We start from the raw sequence: 15,524 nt of genomic DNA, 5'->3' as shown, positions 1-15,524 counted from the left end.
CTGGTTTTTCATTGTCTTCGATTTATGTCTGTGGTTTATTTTGGCAAAACTGCACTTCCCGGGTCCCCTGCCCTGGCCCTATATTAAAGGATTTGGGCAGAAAGCCAGAAGGGCGTCTGTGAAAAACAACGTACCTAAAGCCGTTCAAATATTCCAGGTGCTCTTGTGGGTCTGTCTGTGATAACGGCAGTGGGGACGGGTCCGACACTCACTCTGACAGGCAGGCAGCTGACTTTGTTCCATTAAGTTGTGACTAACTGGAGAAAAATGAATTTGCAGAAATGCGTCATTTTTAGAAGTAAAAATAACAAATGGAACATGAAAAGTATTTAAAGTGACATCATCAGAGAAATAAAACCAGAGCCACACAATTGATTGCCACTCTCAGAGGGTTTGCAAGTAAAACATGTCTCAGTCTCATAAGTTAGGGGAAGCACCGGTAAGGGGCTTCTGAGAGGACATTCAGCGTGCGTGAAGGTGAGTGAAGGTGAACTATGGGACGGTCCCTTCTAAATCAGACCCTCTGCTGGATATTCATGCCTTTATTCGCTGGCTATATTTATAGTAAGTATGCTACGTTTCTGAGCGGGTATCTTTACTTGTGTTTTTTTTTTTAATGAACGTAAGATACTGTAATACTAACGGTAATGTCAAAAAGTGATCTGGAGGAGCTTTCTCTGACCTTCCCGGGGGTGAAGTCCTCACTGTGAATGTGATCTGTGAGGATGTTCAGACACACCAGCTGCATGTGCCGTATGGGACGCTGTAGAACCGGACAGGGTACTCACATTGGAACACGCACCCGGTCTGGCATGTCACCCACACCGTGTGTGTTTTTGCCTCTTTGTGCGTTGTAGATAATGAGATTAGAGATTTATGATACTGATGGTAGACATGAGTGGTGTTATCGAGATCTCTTAGATAGCTGGGTGGTCAACTTAAACTTTGTTTTCCCAGCAAATACAAAGTTGGCAGTTGGTTGAAAACCCAAGAGTGTGTGTGCAAACATGAGTGTCCTAGTCTGGCTGAATTATACAAAACTTGGGTCCAGGGCTTTGGTGTGGTTTCCATATCACTCTGATCTTACATTTCATTAGATTAAGTCATTCCTTAGATTTCATTGGTATATTATGGTACATTGCTGTTCATTTGAAAAAAAAATCTGTCTGTAACAACTCCTCCAGCAACTACAAAGCAACACTGCCACCTTTCTGAAGAGAGGAGGATGGTCTGTGTTACATGTCTGCATTCTTTTCAAATGAACCAGTATTGTTTTTAAGGCTCATTTTTGGTTTATTTGTAAGCTGGCTTTATTATGGAACCAACAGTGGGATCTCTAAACATATTTTTCAAATGATTCTTCAGTAAAAGTAAACTTTGTGGGTCATTGTATCCATAAATTTTCGTGCCTTTCAGCATCAAGTCAGTCAATTTGTGGGGCATTCTTTGGTTCATGACCTATTCCCACAACTGCCATCCCTCACTGTTGCCCAGTGGAAGATTGGATTTCCATCCATTTGACAAGATTTCTGTGCCTATTTGTTATGTTCGAGTTGGGCTTCCCCAGAATCCCCAATGTACTTTGCTCTCCCCACTGCTGTGGCTGCTGCAGGTAATGAGAGACAGGGGCACAGCACAGCCCTGGTCATCACAGTCTGTGAGACAGGAGGAAAGCAGGATGCTGAGGGGTACAAATAACTCAATAATGCTGCCTTCTGTTTGTGCTGGATACTAGTAACACGGAGAACAGAGAAGAAAAGCTAGCATTAAATGGTTAAGGTGGTCAAACCTCTTTTATGTGAAAAATTGCTAAGGGACATTTTCCTCTGCTGTCTCTGCTTCCCATGCAGGCTTCAGCAGCTGTCAAGCCCCAACACGGATGGCAGGAAGCTCAGTGCTCTGATTTACTGTCTTCCTCCATTCAGTTGGCAGAGGGATGATTGTCTCAAAGGACCCATTGCCCTGCAGCCCTCACATCCCTGCACAGCTCAGGGGCTGTGGCACTGCTGGGCAGCAGCAGTTTACACAGAGCATGGTGTAGCATGCAAAGAGCATGTGAAGGACAGGCCAGGGGGGTCTGGCCATGAAGTGTAGAGCTTCATGATGCACAGTTGCTTTGGAAATGGTCTTGCAGAGGCAGGTGTGAGGCTTTGATTGCTCCCCAGGTTTGGCAAGGATTAGCTGTGCTCTGTGACGCATGATGAGTCCGAATCCCTTTTGAAGGATTCCAGGCCAATGTTAGTGAGGGTTAAGGTAAATCTTTAAAAAGTAAGTAACTTTTGCTGTTTCTCTGTGGTCTGTAAACATTGAGCAGCAGAAAGACCTATTTATGTGCTAAAGGGTGCTTGAAATACTTTATATACTTCTTGTTTCCTCATCCCAGAATCCCTTTAATCTCTCTGGCACACAGCAGTCAGTGGGGCCAGGAGTTAGCAACTAGAGGATAGTGGCATGTAGGTGGTTTGAGGGGCTCTCGCTTCCATCTGGAAGCATCAGTAGCAAGAAAGTTGTCTGAGAAAGGCTAGTGTGGTGGAGTTAATATCTATTTCACACAGTGCCCCGCAGTCCTCACTTCAGTACCCCAGTGCTTTCTCCTTCTCTTTCCAGTGGCCGGCAGTATAGCTGTGCAGTGTGAGAAATGATAGCTGCGCCAAAGCAGGGCACCAGGAACTGCTCCAGAAGAGCTAGATCAAATCACCAACATGTTTCAGGCCTTCAGGTTTCCCCTCCCCTTCCTCGAGGATTTGTGTGCGTGTCTATTTTGTCTATTTTGCCAAAGATAAATATACTGATCTGAGGTCATCCTGACAAATTTTGCAGGAATGATGGTTCTTCAAGCCTGCCATGCTATCCCATGTGCTCCAATTATCAATGGGATTGCACTAAATCAACTAGAACTTCTGAGGGCTGTTCCAGAAACATATTTAACTCTTCCCAGAGACAATGATTTATGTGTAGTGATCTCCTGCTTTGAATATAAACCAATTGTACTCCAGCAGCAGAGAGATGTTGTCATCAGACAGAGCAAACAAAGCTGGCAAATGCAGACTTAACCTTAACTCTGACCTCTTCTGTCCGGCAATATGGAAAGAGAGTTTACAAGGCCAACATCTGTATAACATCAGTGGTAGTTCAGATAATTGGTGAGAAGTGAAAGTTTAACACCCTAAATATGTCTCTGTATGGCTTGGCATGGGGTAATACCCAGGCCAAAATGTGGACACATGGGTGTGAATTTTCAAAGACTTGCCTGGCTTGTTGGAGGATTAGAGCTTATACACACAGTTTATACATGGTGGTGGAACCTTCATTTCCAAACTGCAAATATATGTGCATGTGTTTTCTGCCCTGCACCTTCTCCAGGGCTGCAACTGGCTTAGCTTTATCTCACTTCACATGGGTCCTACACAAGTTGTATGTCAGAGGGTTGTATGGGTCTGGAGATGTGATGTGATGCACAGAAAAAAAACATTCAGTGATGCCTGGCTATCAGCAGAGCAGTGAGTCCAAAATCCAGTGGAGGAACTTAGGGCAGAGCCCAGCCAAGGTCTTTTTGCAAAACAGCAGCTCCAGAAAAGCAGACCTAAAGCTGCTCAGCTGGACCACTGCTTTCCCCTACTGGTGGCAACACCCAGGAGGCTGGCTGCCTGGTTACATAGCTAAGGGTGCTGGTGACTCCATGTTCATCCAAGTACAGCCAACACATCAGGAGCTTGGCGTCAGCCTGTTGCTTGGTCAGGAGAGAGCACTGCCTGCTCTGAGCTGCCCGGTCCATTTAGAAATCCTGCTTTGAATACAGGTTCCTGCTCCAGATGCAGCTGTGAGAAACAGTTACAGTGCTGAGCAGGACACAAGTGGCATGACTGCACCCTGCCACCAAGCCTGCCCTGCTCCTGCCTGGCTGGGACCTTGGGGGGGTTGAAGGGTCCCACGTGCATCTCCCACTGGGCAGCTTCTCTCCCACTGGTATGCACCATCAGTAAAGAGTGTCAGAGCAGGCAGTGTTCCTGCCTTCAAGGGAGGCTGCATCCAAAACGGAGCCATTATCTGCCAGACAGTGTTTTACCGGGCAGTGTTTTACTGGGAAAGTCACAAGGTCCTTGGACACCCACCATGGCCACAGAGAGACACGTGTTTCATGTTTGCTCAGCTGTTGTCTGACACGCAGCAAAGCTGCTGCTGCTGCTGAAGACAGGAGTCTCTCCCTCTCATCACCCCATTCCCAACTCCCTGCCACCTGTCTGGTGCCCTGGCAGAGCCCTCCCCATCCTGCACACCACTCAGCTGCAGTCATGCTCCTAAAGCCCCTAAAACCCCAGCTCTGGGCCTCAGAGGGCAGGAATGAGGTGCTGGGGTGGTCGGCAGAGTGGACAGTGACTTTTCTCCTGCTTTTTTCAGTGTCACTGACAGCTTCAATTGCTGATCAAACTGCTGATTCACATCAGGTTCATGTGGCTGGGTTGAACTGGCTTAATGTGGTGCTTCTGCTGTTCCCCTTGGCTGCCCAGCCCAGGAACACCAGGTGATGCAGGAAGCAGCGGGCAACTGCCCACTTAGCTCTGGCAGCAGCAGCGACTTACTTCAGAGGAAGATGAGAGCACAGCAATTGCACTGGTTATGAATGCAGCTCCCAGCCAGAGCAAAGGTGTTGTTACAGCCCATGCAGGAAACTGGCACTTATTGGGCTCCCACCCGTAACTACATAAGTGAGCTGGGACAAGATGAAACTGTTGGCACAGCTGAATCAGTGCTGCTCCCAGAGCAGCAGGTTTGTCAGACGTAGGGAGAGATGCTCAGAGAGAGGTCAGGGTGAAGAAATGGAGTGGCTGAGGTAAAATATATTTGGAAAAAAGAATTAAACTCAGCTTTAAACTTACTTTGTCTCAGCTGTGAGGCTGATCTGAACACTGAGGAAGCTTTGTACAGTCCCAGGGTTTCTGGCGAACCTGCTCATGCCACTTATGTCCTTCCCAGGGCTGTGGCTGTTTCTCACAACCACAACAGGAGCTACGTAAGTGTTGCTGAGAAGGGACTTGCAGAGGGCTCTGATCCAGCTTCCTTCTTGGTAAACCATCACCAGCACTAGCCAAGGACCAGCCATGGCTTTCTCTGCCTGAGTCCTGAGCCCATTCCTCACCTCCTTGGGCAATGTGCCTTACTGCTGCCCAGCCTCCTGTGCTGCTGAAGCCAGTTCCCAAAGCCAGCAGGATGCTCTGAGTGCTTCTGGCGATGCTGCAGCATGGGGGATGCTCTGATGCAGTGACAAGTTCTCTGACCAGCTGCTGAACTCTGGACTCGATGTGCTCCCCTCTGAGTCAATCCTGGGCACAGCTTCTCTCCCTGTAAAAGAAGCACCTATTTCTTTTATAAAGGCAGCAGTTAGCTCAGATAGAATCCCATGCCAAGGCACGCAGAAGTCACTCAGCTGAGGGCAGCGAGGCCTGAGCAGCTGCAGGCTCAGGCACCGGAGATGAGCTGCCACTGCAGACTGAAGCAGATGGCCAGGTCTGCCTGCTCCTGGGGTGTGGGATGATTTGAATATGTCTTTCCCAGTGCATCACCAGGTCAGGCAGGGCCCAAGCTGTCCTTTAGCTTCCTCAAGCTCTGAGGTTAGCTCCCAGGGAGGATGAATCATGCCTGCAAGCCATGGGCAGTGCTCGGAGCAGAGGCCTCTAGAGCCAGCCATGACTGATGCCTAGTGGGCTTCAAACCAATGAGACAGGCCCTCTGCAGAGGATACTTCTAGAAGACGTCTCACTAAATGTGACTTTCTAACAAAAAGAGATCATGAACAAAAGCACTGGCACAGCTCTGACTTGCCTTGCATCATGCAGGAAGGGGTTTCTCATGTTGGGGTGCCATAGGAGCGAGAATTGCTGAAAGGAATCTTGAGAAAGGATATCCAGGAAAAAATATATTAAGAAGATCCCTTACATGGAGGGTGACAGCATCCTCAAAGTGAGTCACAGGCGGCACTCAGAGCTTGTGCCTCCAGACACACAACAAAGGAAGAGGATGGGAATATAGCTGGGGTCAGACACAGCTTCAAAGAATTTCAAGTCCCCTTCAAAAAGCAGCTAGATGGAGTTTGTTTGGTGCCAGGTGCTCCTCCGGCCTATTTTTTAAGCATTGTTGGCTGTAAGGGAATGTGCAAGACTGGAGGTGGCATCTGCTGATCTGCAAGCTGCAGGACTGACTCAAAGGCTGCTGGAAGTAGTGGCTGCTTTTCCTCTTCCTGCAGAGATATTCAATGTTATTAACTTGTCTGGCACTGTCCACGGCTATGCTTCTTCAGATGGTTTGCAACAGGTTTTGGGGATGATATCTGAGAGTCAAGGCAAGCATGAGGTCCAAACCTGGATGAGCATTTAGTGACTGAAATGACTATTTCAGTCATTGAGCTTGGGCTGCTCCTGGAAATAGCCAGCATTTGCATGTCTGTCCTTATATTTTCTGTCAGCTTGCCCTGAATAGACAAGGTTGGACGAACTTTTCCTCCTTTCCCCGTAGCTTAAGAATGGTCCAGCAAGTCTGTAAGCTCAGAATTGCCCAAAATCAACCACATATCTGGGGAAGGTTACATCAAGGCAGAATATGAATCTTATAATCACGGCACTGGAAATCATCAACACTCTCCAAGCTATGCTTCAAGAGAATTTATAACATTTCCTTTTTTCTCTAAATGGGCCTGTCTAATATCTGGCTGAACCCTGAGGCTGGTAAATCATGACTTATCTGCAGGGAAAGGATGTCAAATTAGCAGAAGAAGCAGCAGGGAGCAGAAAAAGTGGGATTTGAATACATGGTCATCTGATCAATAACACCTCCCTTGCTCATGTGCGTATGCTGCTACTTGGCCTGATTGTGTTGGAAGTCTGAGAGTGAAATGATATAAATAATGTGGCACACACTGGAGCAGTGAAGGCATGTGCTGTTGCATTCTCAGTTGGGATATTTTACAGATAGATGGGGAAGATTGCTGTGTCCTCAGAAAGGACTTGTATGTGACTCTTGAAGTCTTTGCTATCTCTGACTCTCATTTGATGGTGGGATGTTTTGTCTGACTTGCCTCAGTTTAAGGCAGATGCTCTAACACTTGGGACACTGGTCCAGGACCTAGGAGAGGAGAGAACCATTCTTGGGTGATCTACAAAGATTCTTTGTTCTTGGACAGCCTCCAATCTCTCTTTGCTCACCTGTTCAATCATGATACATCTCTCCCTTGGGAAAGTGCAAGCTCTGCATGTTTTTTCAGTATTGTGACTGGCAACAGTGAAGGCCCTACACAGCAAAACTGGGGTCTCCCCTACCCAGTGTGAGGTATCTACCATGAGCTGGTTGCCATGAATTACTTCCACAAGCAAGGAAGAAAGACTGGCATTCCTAAAACATGAACTGCCTAATTTGGTTATAAAATCCCTGACTCCTGCTAAGGGAATGCAGATAACCGTGTCAGATGAAGATACTCACCATGCAGGGGTCTAAATTTGTGTCCATAGGCACAACCAGCACTGACTGGCAGCAGTACCAAGGGGCAATGGAGGGGTACAGACTCCCTTGGCAACAGGGTTTGCCAGCGATTTCCAACCACCAGCTTCCTCTGGCATAAGGGAACTACACACATGCAGACTTTACCAGGTACTAAAGACTACATTTCTTCTTCACAGCAGAAATCTATCTTTGGTGTCCTAAGAAGTGCTGGAATTTGGCAGGAGATCATCTCTTGTGGGGCCTTCACTAAGCATTTGCTTTGAATGTGAGACATGGCTTGTATAGAGGACATGGAAAAGTCACACGCATTTTCGGGAGCCTTGTACTTCAGGGACATCTCTGGAAGGGGTTATTAATCAGCTCCATCCCACGTCCCAGGGAAGCCACACAGTAGACATTCCCTGTTGGCAGAGCTCTGCAAGTTACTCACGAAGACAAAAAGCTGTTCTTTCATCTCTTCCCTTTGCAATACCAGCTCTCTAAGGGCAGCTAAGGGTTCCGTCTGGTTCTATGCCAGTAGACAGGAGACATGCATGCAGTTATATTGTCACTACTGAAAGATAAGTGCCCTTGTTGCAAGCTGCATTGAGTTTCCATCAGGAAAACGTGGGAGTTTCATGTTTTACCTTGTGGGAGAGGAGATTGACACACAAGTGTCAATCTTCTTGACAACAAATTTGCAAAAACAAAGGTGTAGACTGTTACTACCTCAAAGTACAGGCATGGTTTCCTAAGAAATGTGCTCTAACTTGTGAAGTCCTGGGCCACACAGAGGTCTGTAGCCTTGCACAAGGAAGGCTGCAGTGTATGACAGGATGTCTCTGCATGCTGGAAATACCGAGTAGTGCTTCAGGGAGTCTCTTCTTAGAGACTTGGATTAGATGCCTAATCAATGCTCTCTGGCTGAGGCCATGCCGCTAAGCCACTTGGTGACTGATCAGTTCATTCCTATTTCTCTGTATGTTGTTTCCAAAAGGAAACAGAGTGATGGAGCTGTAAAGCTCTACCCATCCTACAGTGCTGGGGCAGGAGTGAACCTCCCAGTTTTAGAGGTATCAGGAGAGGTCCTTAAACTGTGAAAGAAGGGTACAAGCCTTGGCCCTAACATAGTAGAGCTAGTGACACAGGTCAAAACTCCTGGTAGCAAGGGCTCAGTCCAAGGGTAGTCAACACCAATTTGCCATCCAAGGGTCCTGGAGAAGTGGCTTGTTGTAATGCTGAAGAAAGTGCAGTATCTATAGACTTTAAAACTTCCTGGAGGCCATAATCAGCTGCTGGCTTAAGGGTCCCATCGTGTTACTGTGGATGGCAGGTGCAGTACAATGTTAGTTACAATTGCTTTTCTCCCTGCTGTCAGCTACTTCCTTTGTGCTTTTAGCACATACTAAAAACTTCTGTTACGCTCATGGTGTTCCCGGGTTAAAAAAGGCAGAGATGGCATCTACCACTTCTAAGAACCTTATGAGTTTCTTATTTAGACAGAAGTTTAACGGCTTCTGGAGTATTTATGGGAGCTGTTCTGGCTTCCACACCAAATCTGAGGCACTCAGTTACAAGTGCACACACCAAAGTACAGAACTGTGTGCAAATTTAGGTCAGAAGGAACCTGTGGAAATCTTTACTCCAACCTCCCATTCAACATAAGGCCAACTGCAAAAATAGATCAGGTTGCTCAGGGCCATCTCCAGGCAAGCTCTGAACATCTCAAGGATGTCCTACAGCCTCTCTGGGACGCTGTTCTAGGCCTGCACCAATCTCATGGGGTTTCTGTTTTTTTTTTGTTTGTTTGTTGTTTTCCTAATAACCAAACAGAATTCCTGTTTCTGCAGTTTGTGACCATTACCCGTTCTTCTACTGCTGTGCTTCCCTAGGGGAGTCCAGCCCTAATTTTCTATAACCCCAATGTAGGCGTGCAGCTCCCCCAGCAGACAGTCACCTGTCATCAGGATGCTTGATTTCTCTCAGCTATCCCTTAGCTATTTTGAACATTCTTCACTTTTTTGTTGCTTGTCCTTGTGCCTGAAAAAAATCTAAAAACCAACCAAATGCCTATACGCACATCACAAATCTTAGAGTGCACAAGGATACCAAGATGTGGCCAAAATACATTTCATAATGTCAAAATGATTATCTTCCGCGTGGTTCCTCTCTGGCCAGCACTGCTGTGCAGGACTCAGTTTCCTCTCGTGTTTGCTGTCAGCTATGTCTATGAAGCAGGTACTACTGGCAATGAAGCCATAGGAGATGGCACCTTGGGGGTCTACCCAATAAACCGTAAAGCACAAAATACCTTTATGGACAATGTATTTATCAAAGGAGCTCAATTCCTTTCAAAACCTTCTGAAGCCACCTTACTTGCTTGACTCAGAACAGGTCTTTCCCCTCTCAGAATGGGGCAGTCCATCACTACCTCCACCTGCAGGAGGTTGTGATGGACTTTCATACCCTGCCTTCCTCCCCACCAGCACCCTCTGCCTACCCACAGACTCTCTCTGAGTAACCCTTTAAGCTGAAGCCATGGTCACCTGAGGCTGCTATTGCAGACATCAGGCAGAGCTCAGTCTGCCCCAGGCACTAGCATGCTGCTTGCACCAGAACCAGTCCTACCCATCATATATCTGGGGGCAAAGTGAGGTCTGGGTTGGTGCAGACTGCGCAGCTCCTCCCTGGCAGTCCTCCTTGGCTGCACCAAGTCTGGCCCAGCAGCAGCAGGGATCAGTGTCAGGTCTCTGTGCCACAAAGACCACAGGCACATCTTCCTTGATAGATGCATTAGTACATCAGAAAAATACTGCATCTTTTCCTGACTCTCTCTCTCACAGTTTTGCAGCTACGGCTTCAGCAGAGAAGGACTCGTGAGCAGCTGGCAGACCAAGGCATCATGCCACGTGAGTATTGTTTTCTGCCTTTTTCACCCTCTTCTGGATCAGAGGGGCACTACTGGGACACTGCATGGCACCAGCTGCCTGCTCAGGCGCTCTCTGCTCTGAGCAGATTGCTACTGAGCTGGACTTTGCTTCCTGCCCTGTAGCAATATTATGGTCCCTGGTGCTGTACAATGGTGCCCAGCATTTGCTACACAAGCTACAATGCTGCTGTTCAAACTGAAGTTGGGAGAGCTGGTTAGGTTGCACTATTCAAAACTTGAGCTGCATAGGGTCCTGTCCCAGAGGTCACTGCAGCAGAACAAAGCTCTTTGTGTAGGCAAGGGCAGAGCATCTCACATCCTCCTGTAAAAGTCAGGAACCTCTGTGGCAGCATCAGACCCACAGAACCGTGAAAAGGTAGAGGGGGGCCCATTCCAGGTCCTTGTAACCATTCAACATCAGAAAAACAGATGCTAGAGTCCAAAACATAAGTGAATGAAAACAATCCCCTTCTGCACAAGCAGCTGCATCATGAAACCTGTAGCACCACTAGAGAAAAGATGCTGGGAGCTCAGCCCTACCTGATGGATAATTCCACCTTGGTCTAGCTCAGGCTCTGTGTGCATGAATATGTGATTATCTGGGACCCAGGTAAAGGACTATCCTGGTACCATTCTGGCTCATCATGGGCCCCTTGGAGGTCTCTGATAAGATCATAACTTTCCAAAGGCTGTTCCACTGTGTCTCTTCTGGCTAACCTTGAAGACTGTGATGCAGCTTTTGTGAATCCAGCAAAACAACAGCTCTAACACTGCCTTTCTCATGAAGCTGCCTTCCTAAAGGATGTTAAGGGAGCCAGCAAGAGATGCCTCTCAGTACAGTATTGCCAGAATCAAGTATTAAGAAAATTTGAGCAGGATGATAAAAATCATGTCTGTGAAGGTTTTAAGATTGATAAATTCAGGTTCTTTTTTTTTTTTTCTTTTTTTTTTCTACCATGTATTTCTTTACGTTTTCAGATTTTATACTGCCTGCCATCAAACGGCAAGCATTCTAATGACAGGACTCTTGGAGCTGGAGCTTTGAGCCAAGTTTGGTGACATTTGTGATAGCATTGCAAGCACTGACAATAAAGTCAGTGGCCAGAAGGATGTCTGAAGTCTCCTGAATCACCAAGTTCACTCTGTAAAAGTGGTCACACTCAGACAATGTGCAGGATACCTCATTGCACATGTATGGCGTTGTTGTGTCAACTGAGGAGTTTGCATACCTGATATTGCCCTGCAAGGCTGAGCACATGGGTCTGTTGCCTACAGCTTCTTTACACTCCTAACTTCTAGGCTTACATTTTGCAGTCCGGTTTCTGTCCAAGGATGCCATTTTGGGAAGTATGATCATAGTTCAATCACTAAAAGTAATAAAAGAAAAGGCACTTTTGCCATTATTAAAGCAAACATGAAGAATCTAACTGATGAATTTAACCTCAGGAGGAAGTGTCAGGTGCTAGCGTTTAATAAGTGGGAGTCCCAGCCAGCTTCCCCGTGGTTTGGGCATATGCAGTTAATCCTTATGAAACACAATTCTTTGTTTAACCTTGTCTTCCTATGGCCTGTCGGCTCTGAGGACCAGCTGAGATGGGCTGTAGGAGGTGCACCAGGATGGGATCTCAGATCATAGGTACTGCAGGTGGGCAAGAAATGGAAACAAATATCTTTAAGCCACCATGGCTGAAAATAGTTTTTCTGGAAAGAGAAAAGTGGGGCATTGCTGGTCCGCATGTTGAAAGTCAGGTTTGGTACTAAGCTGGGAGCATGCACGTGATTCCACATTCCACATCAGCTTTTGTACAAGGATTGTTTTCAACCCATTGGCCATATTTTCTGCTTATATAACCAGAGGACAGAGAAACTTTGTTTTTCTAAGTGATCCATTTTATACAGAAACCAGAAAGAGACATGAGTGAGCAAAGTAACAGATTAGTGTTGGATAAAAGCTTTGAGGGCTTGCAGAAGCCCTTGTAGGAATGGGAGTTGATGACTATACACAGAACCTGCTGAGCTGTTCAGCAGTGTGGCTGTAAGCACAGCAAGAGTGAAATCTAGGAGCAACTCTGAGGAAGCTGACTGCTTTTTGGTACCCAAGAGAATAGCTCAGGGAGAAGTATCAGTGGTACCTGAGCATAGCGCAGTGAGATGGATGTGCTTATCTAACCAAAGCCTGCCTTAACTCAATTCAGACTCCCCTGGATGTTCATCTAAGGAACACGAAACCTTCACATAATTCCATCACTTTAGGCAGGAAACTGCCTAAAGGAGGATGCTCACGAGCAAAAGGCAGTAGTGTTGCATGAGCCTTCAGGTTCAAAGCTGGACTCTGACAGATGTTTTTAGATTGCAAATTGAACAACTGTCTGGCAAAACAATCAAAACTATTGAAAAAAGCTCTGCAAATAAAGACAGGCACAGATAATAAAAATAATAAAGACAGGCTCTGGGTCCCTTCTACCCAGTGACTCTGTGTATGGGGGAGCATCTGAAAGCAAGGGGAGGTCCAGGTTTGTTGAGGCATGGCTGCGCTCCTGATCCACAGCAGTGCAGGTGAGAGCAGATGCTACCCTGTTATTCAAGCTCCCTGAATGGGAAGCTCCTACAAGACTGCTCATGCAAGACTCTATTATTGAACACATTCAGTTATATTGTCTTAGTGAAGTTGGTACAGACCTGGAAAAGCTTTTTAAATCAAGAGCATCCCAATAGGGTCACCTGCAGAAGGGCAGGCTGCAAGGACAAGTGGGGATGAACCCTTCTTGTAGCCCTACACAGGGTCTTGCCCTGGAGTCCAGCCAGATCTGCTCAGCTACCCAAAAGGAGGGGGATGCAGCTTGTAGCAAGGATTCCTCAAGGCAAATTTTCCCTTACAATGATGGGATGTAGAAATAGTTGTGCTTGAAGTAAGGCCTCCCTTGCTGTATGCAGCCACCACCTCATCATCTAACTCAAGCCTTAGAGGCGATAGTCCTAAGGTTATCAACACCAAGCTCAGCAGCTCTGCCCTCCAGACCCTTCGCCATTTCAAGATGCCATGTCATCCCCTGACAAGGTGTTTGAATAATCAGTGCTAGCAATGTCTTTATTTGTTTTGCAGACTAATACAAGCTGCAGTATCCACATAATTCCTCCAAAAATCTTGGTAAATGACTAAATTCTGCAACATTTTCCTTGTGAATAGCATGGTGTTTGATCAATGCCCATAGCAAACTCCCAGTGTCAGGACTTCAGAGTGAACAGGGCTGTAAAAGTCATCTCTCTTGCTAACTTCATTTTCTCATGTGCACCATTTTATTTTGCTTCTGGTTAAACTAGCTGTCACAAGTCCTCATGGCTTCTCACCGGAGCATGGCACAGTAACACTGGCTTGTCTGTATGTCTGCTTTCCAAACATTAGAAGCAGGAATGTGCCCTCTGTGTTTTCCTGTGATTCCCTGGAGGTTAGGGGTGTTGCCTACCAAAACCCAGTTCAGGTCCCCAATCATTTCCCAGCTGCCCTCATTCTTCCTGTCATTCTTCTCTAGATTGATGTGGGACATCATGTTCTGTGTGAAAATAATTTCTGTCCCCATTAGATCCCACTCAGAAGATGGAAAGGGAATTAGATGTTGCCAAAGAGTTGTAACAGGCTGTTTTTGTGGTTCAGGACACCTTCCCCTTCCCTGTCCCAATGGGAACAGTTGATTTTGCTTGCTTACACAGACAGAAAAGAATTTTTGCAGGAACTGAGAAATATTAACCCCTTCATCACACAAATTTCTCTCCAGTTTATACACAATCTGAGTAAACAAGGAAATGTGCAAGGTCCTCCATGACTCCAGCATAGATGGGACTGGTGTTCACTGGTCCAAGACCCAGGGACCATTGGCCTTCCTTTGGGACCCTCTCTGGGTTAATCCTCCTTGGTGTCAGGAGATGCTAAGAACTTGGTCTGCTGCCGGGTACCTGTCCGGGCAGCTGCCCAGGGAAGCACCATGTCACACAGATGCTTCTGGGCAGAGGACAGGACAAATGTCTGGCGAGAAGGAGCCTAAAGGAGATGGAGGGGTACCTAGTGATGGAAGAGGGACAAAGGACAACAGCTCCCGTGTCCTGGTTGAAGTACCCTTGCTGGAGGCCAAATACACCAAGAGGCCAGGCAGGCCTTTCCAGTTTTCCTGCTGGCCTCAAGTCTCAGTCACATACAGGTCTAACTTTCAGGCAAGGTCCCCTCAGCCCGTTGCTCTTCCTAGATCAGTTTTCTGGGGCTGTGGTGCCTCCCAGTGCCACAACCTGCAAGAAGAGCTCCAGGGAAGAGCAGCATCTGCTGTCTGACATGTCCCACCGAGCACCACATTTCAAAGCCTGCACCATCTTCCTGCCCATGTCCCTCCTGTCCTCCCTGTGCTCTCCGTCCCCCCTGCTCTCTTGCCACGGCCTGGCTGAGAGCATGGGATTTCCCAGAGCTTTCCTGAGTTATTTTTAGTTAGTGCAATAAAGAGGGCAGTTAGTTTGTGTTGCTATTTTTATAGCACTCATTAAAATGCTGTTGCTGAATATCCTGGTGGCTGCTTGCTTCCACTCCTGTGCTGACTGCTCCTCTCTCTTTCCTGTTGCAGCACTGAAAAGCCCATCTGCATTCCATGAACAACGAAAAAGTCTGGAGCGAGCCAAGGTAATCCCTACAAGCCATGCCGATGAGGGAACACGTGGGCTCGCTTTGCATGAGCTGCGGGGTTTGAAAGCACCTTCCACCACTCTGCCCTCACCTGGCACCCTCTGCCCAGGCCCTGTGGCCAAGGATGAGCGTCAGGGCCTCTCCCTTGCCCCCAGACATGGCAGGGCCAAGCCAAGGTTCTTGTGTTCGAGAGCACCCTTTTCCAAGCAGTAGAGGTTTAAAAAGGCAGAGGAGCCAACTGTCCCCTAAGATAGGTTTTTTTAAAACAGCACCTGCGTTTTACAAAAGCTTGTGGGAAGGGTTCAGCCTCCCAGTAAACCTCAAACTAGCTGAAGCCTCTGCTTTCCACTGCAGGCCATATCGAAAGCCCGCTCCTCGCTGTGTTGGCTGCTCTCTGCTCCTGCATGAGTCAGCTTAGAGCAGGGCCAGCAGCAAACAGGACAGATGGGAGGCTAAGTATTT

At 47.2% G+C, this 15,524-nt stretch overlaps 1 protein-coding gene across 18 annotated transcripts in view; it reads left to right on the top strand.

Moving 5' to 3' along the window:
* The window catches only part of MYOCD (myocardin), a 255,272-nt gene that overhangs the window by 217,093 nt on the left and 22,655 nt on the right, over positions 1 to 15,524 (top strand). For 7 of the 18 annotated variants that reach the window (XM_050714348.1, XM_050714342.1, XM_050714345.1 and 4 more), the window contains 2 exons: positions 10,314 to 10,379; positions 15,004 to 15,059. In XM_050714348.1, the coding sequence (XP_050570305.1) occupies positions 10,314 to 10,379; positions 15,004 to 15,059 (122 nt within the window). Of the gene's footprint in view, positions 1 to 365; positions 565 to 10,313; positions 10,380 to 15,003; positions 15,060 to 15,524 lie in introns of those variants that run through there. The other 11 variants (XM_050714350.1, XM_050714347.1, XM_050714349.1 and 8 more) reach the window with 6 other exon arrangements.

This window comes from Cygnus atratus, chromosome 18 (assembly GCF_013377495.2).
Source record: "Cygnus atratus isolate AKBS03 ecotype Queensland, Australia chromosome 18, CAtr_DNAZoo_HiC_assembly, whole genome shotgun sequence".
NCBI classification, from domain to species: Eukaryota; Metazoa; Chordata; class Aves; order Anseriformes; family Anatidae; genus Cygnus; species Cygnus atratus.
Note: the sequence above shows the minus strand (reverse complement) of the source record. Positions and strands in the feature narration are given on the sequence as shown.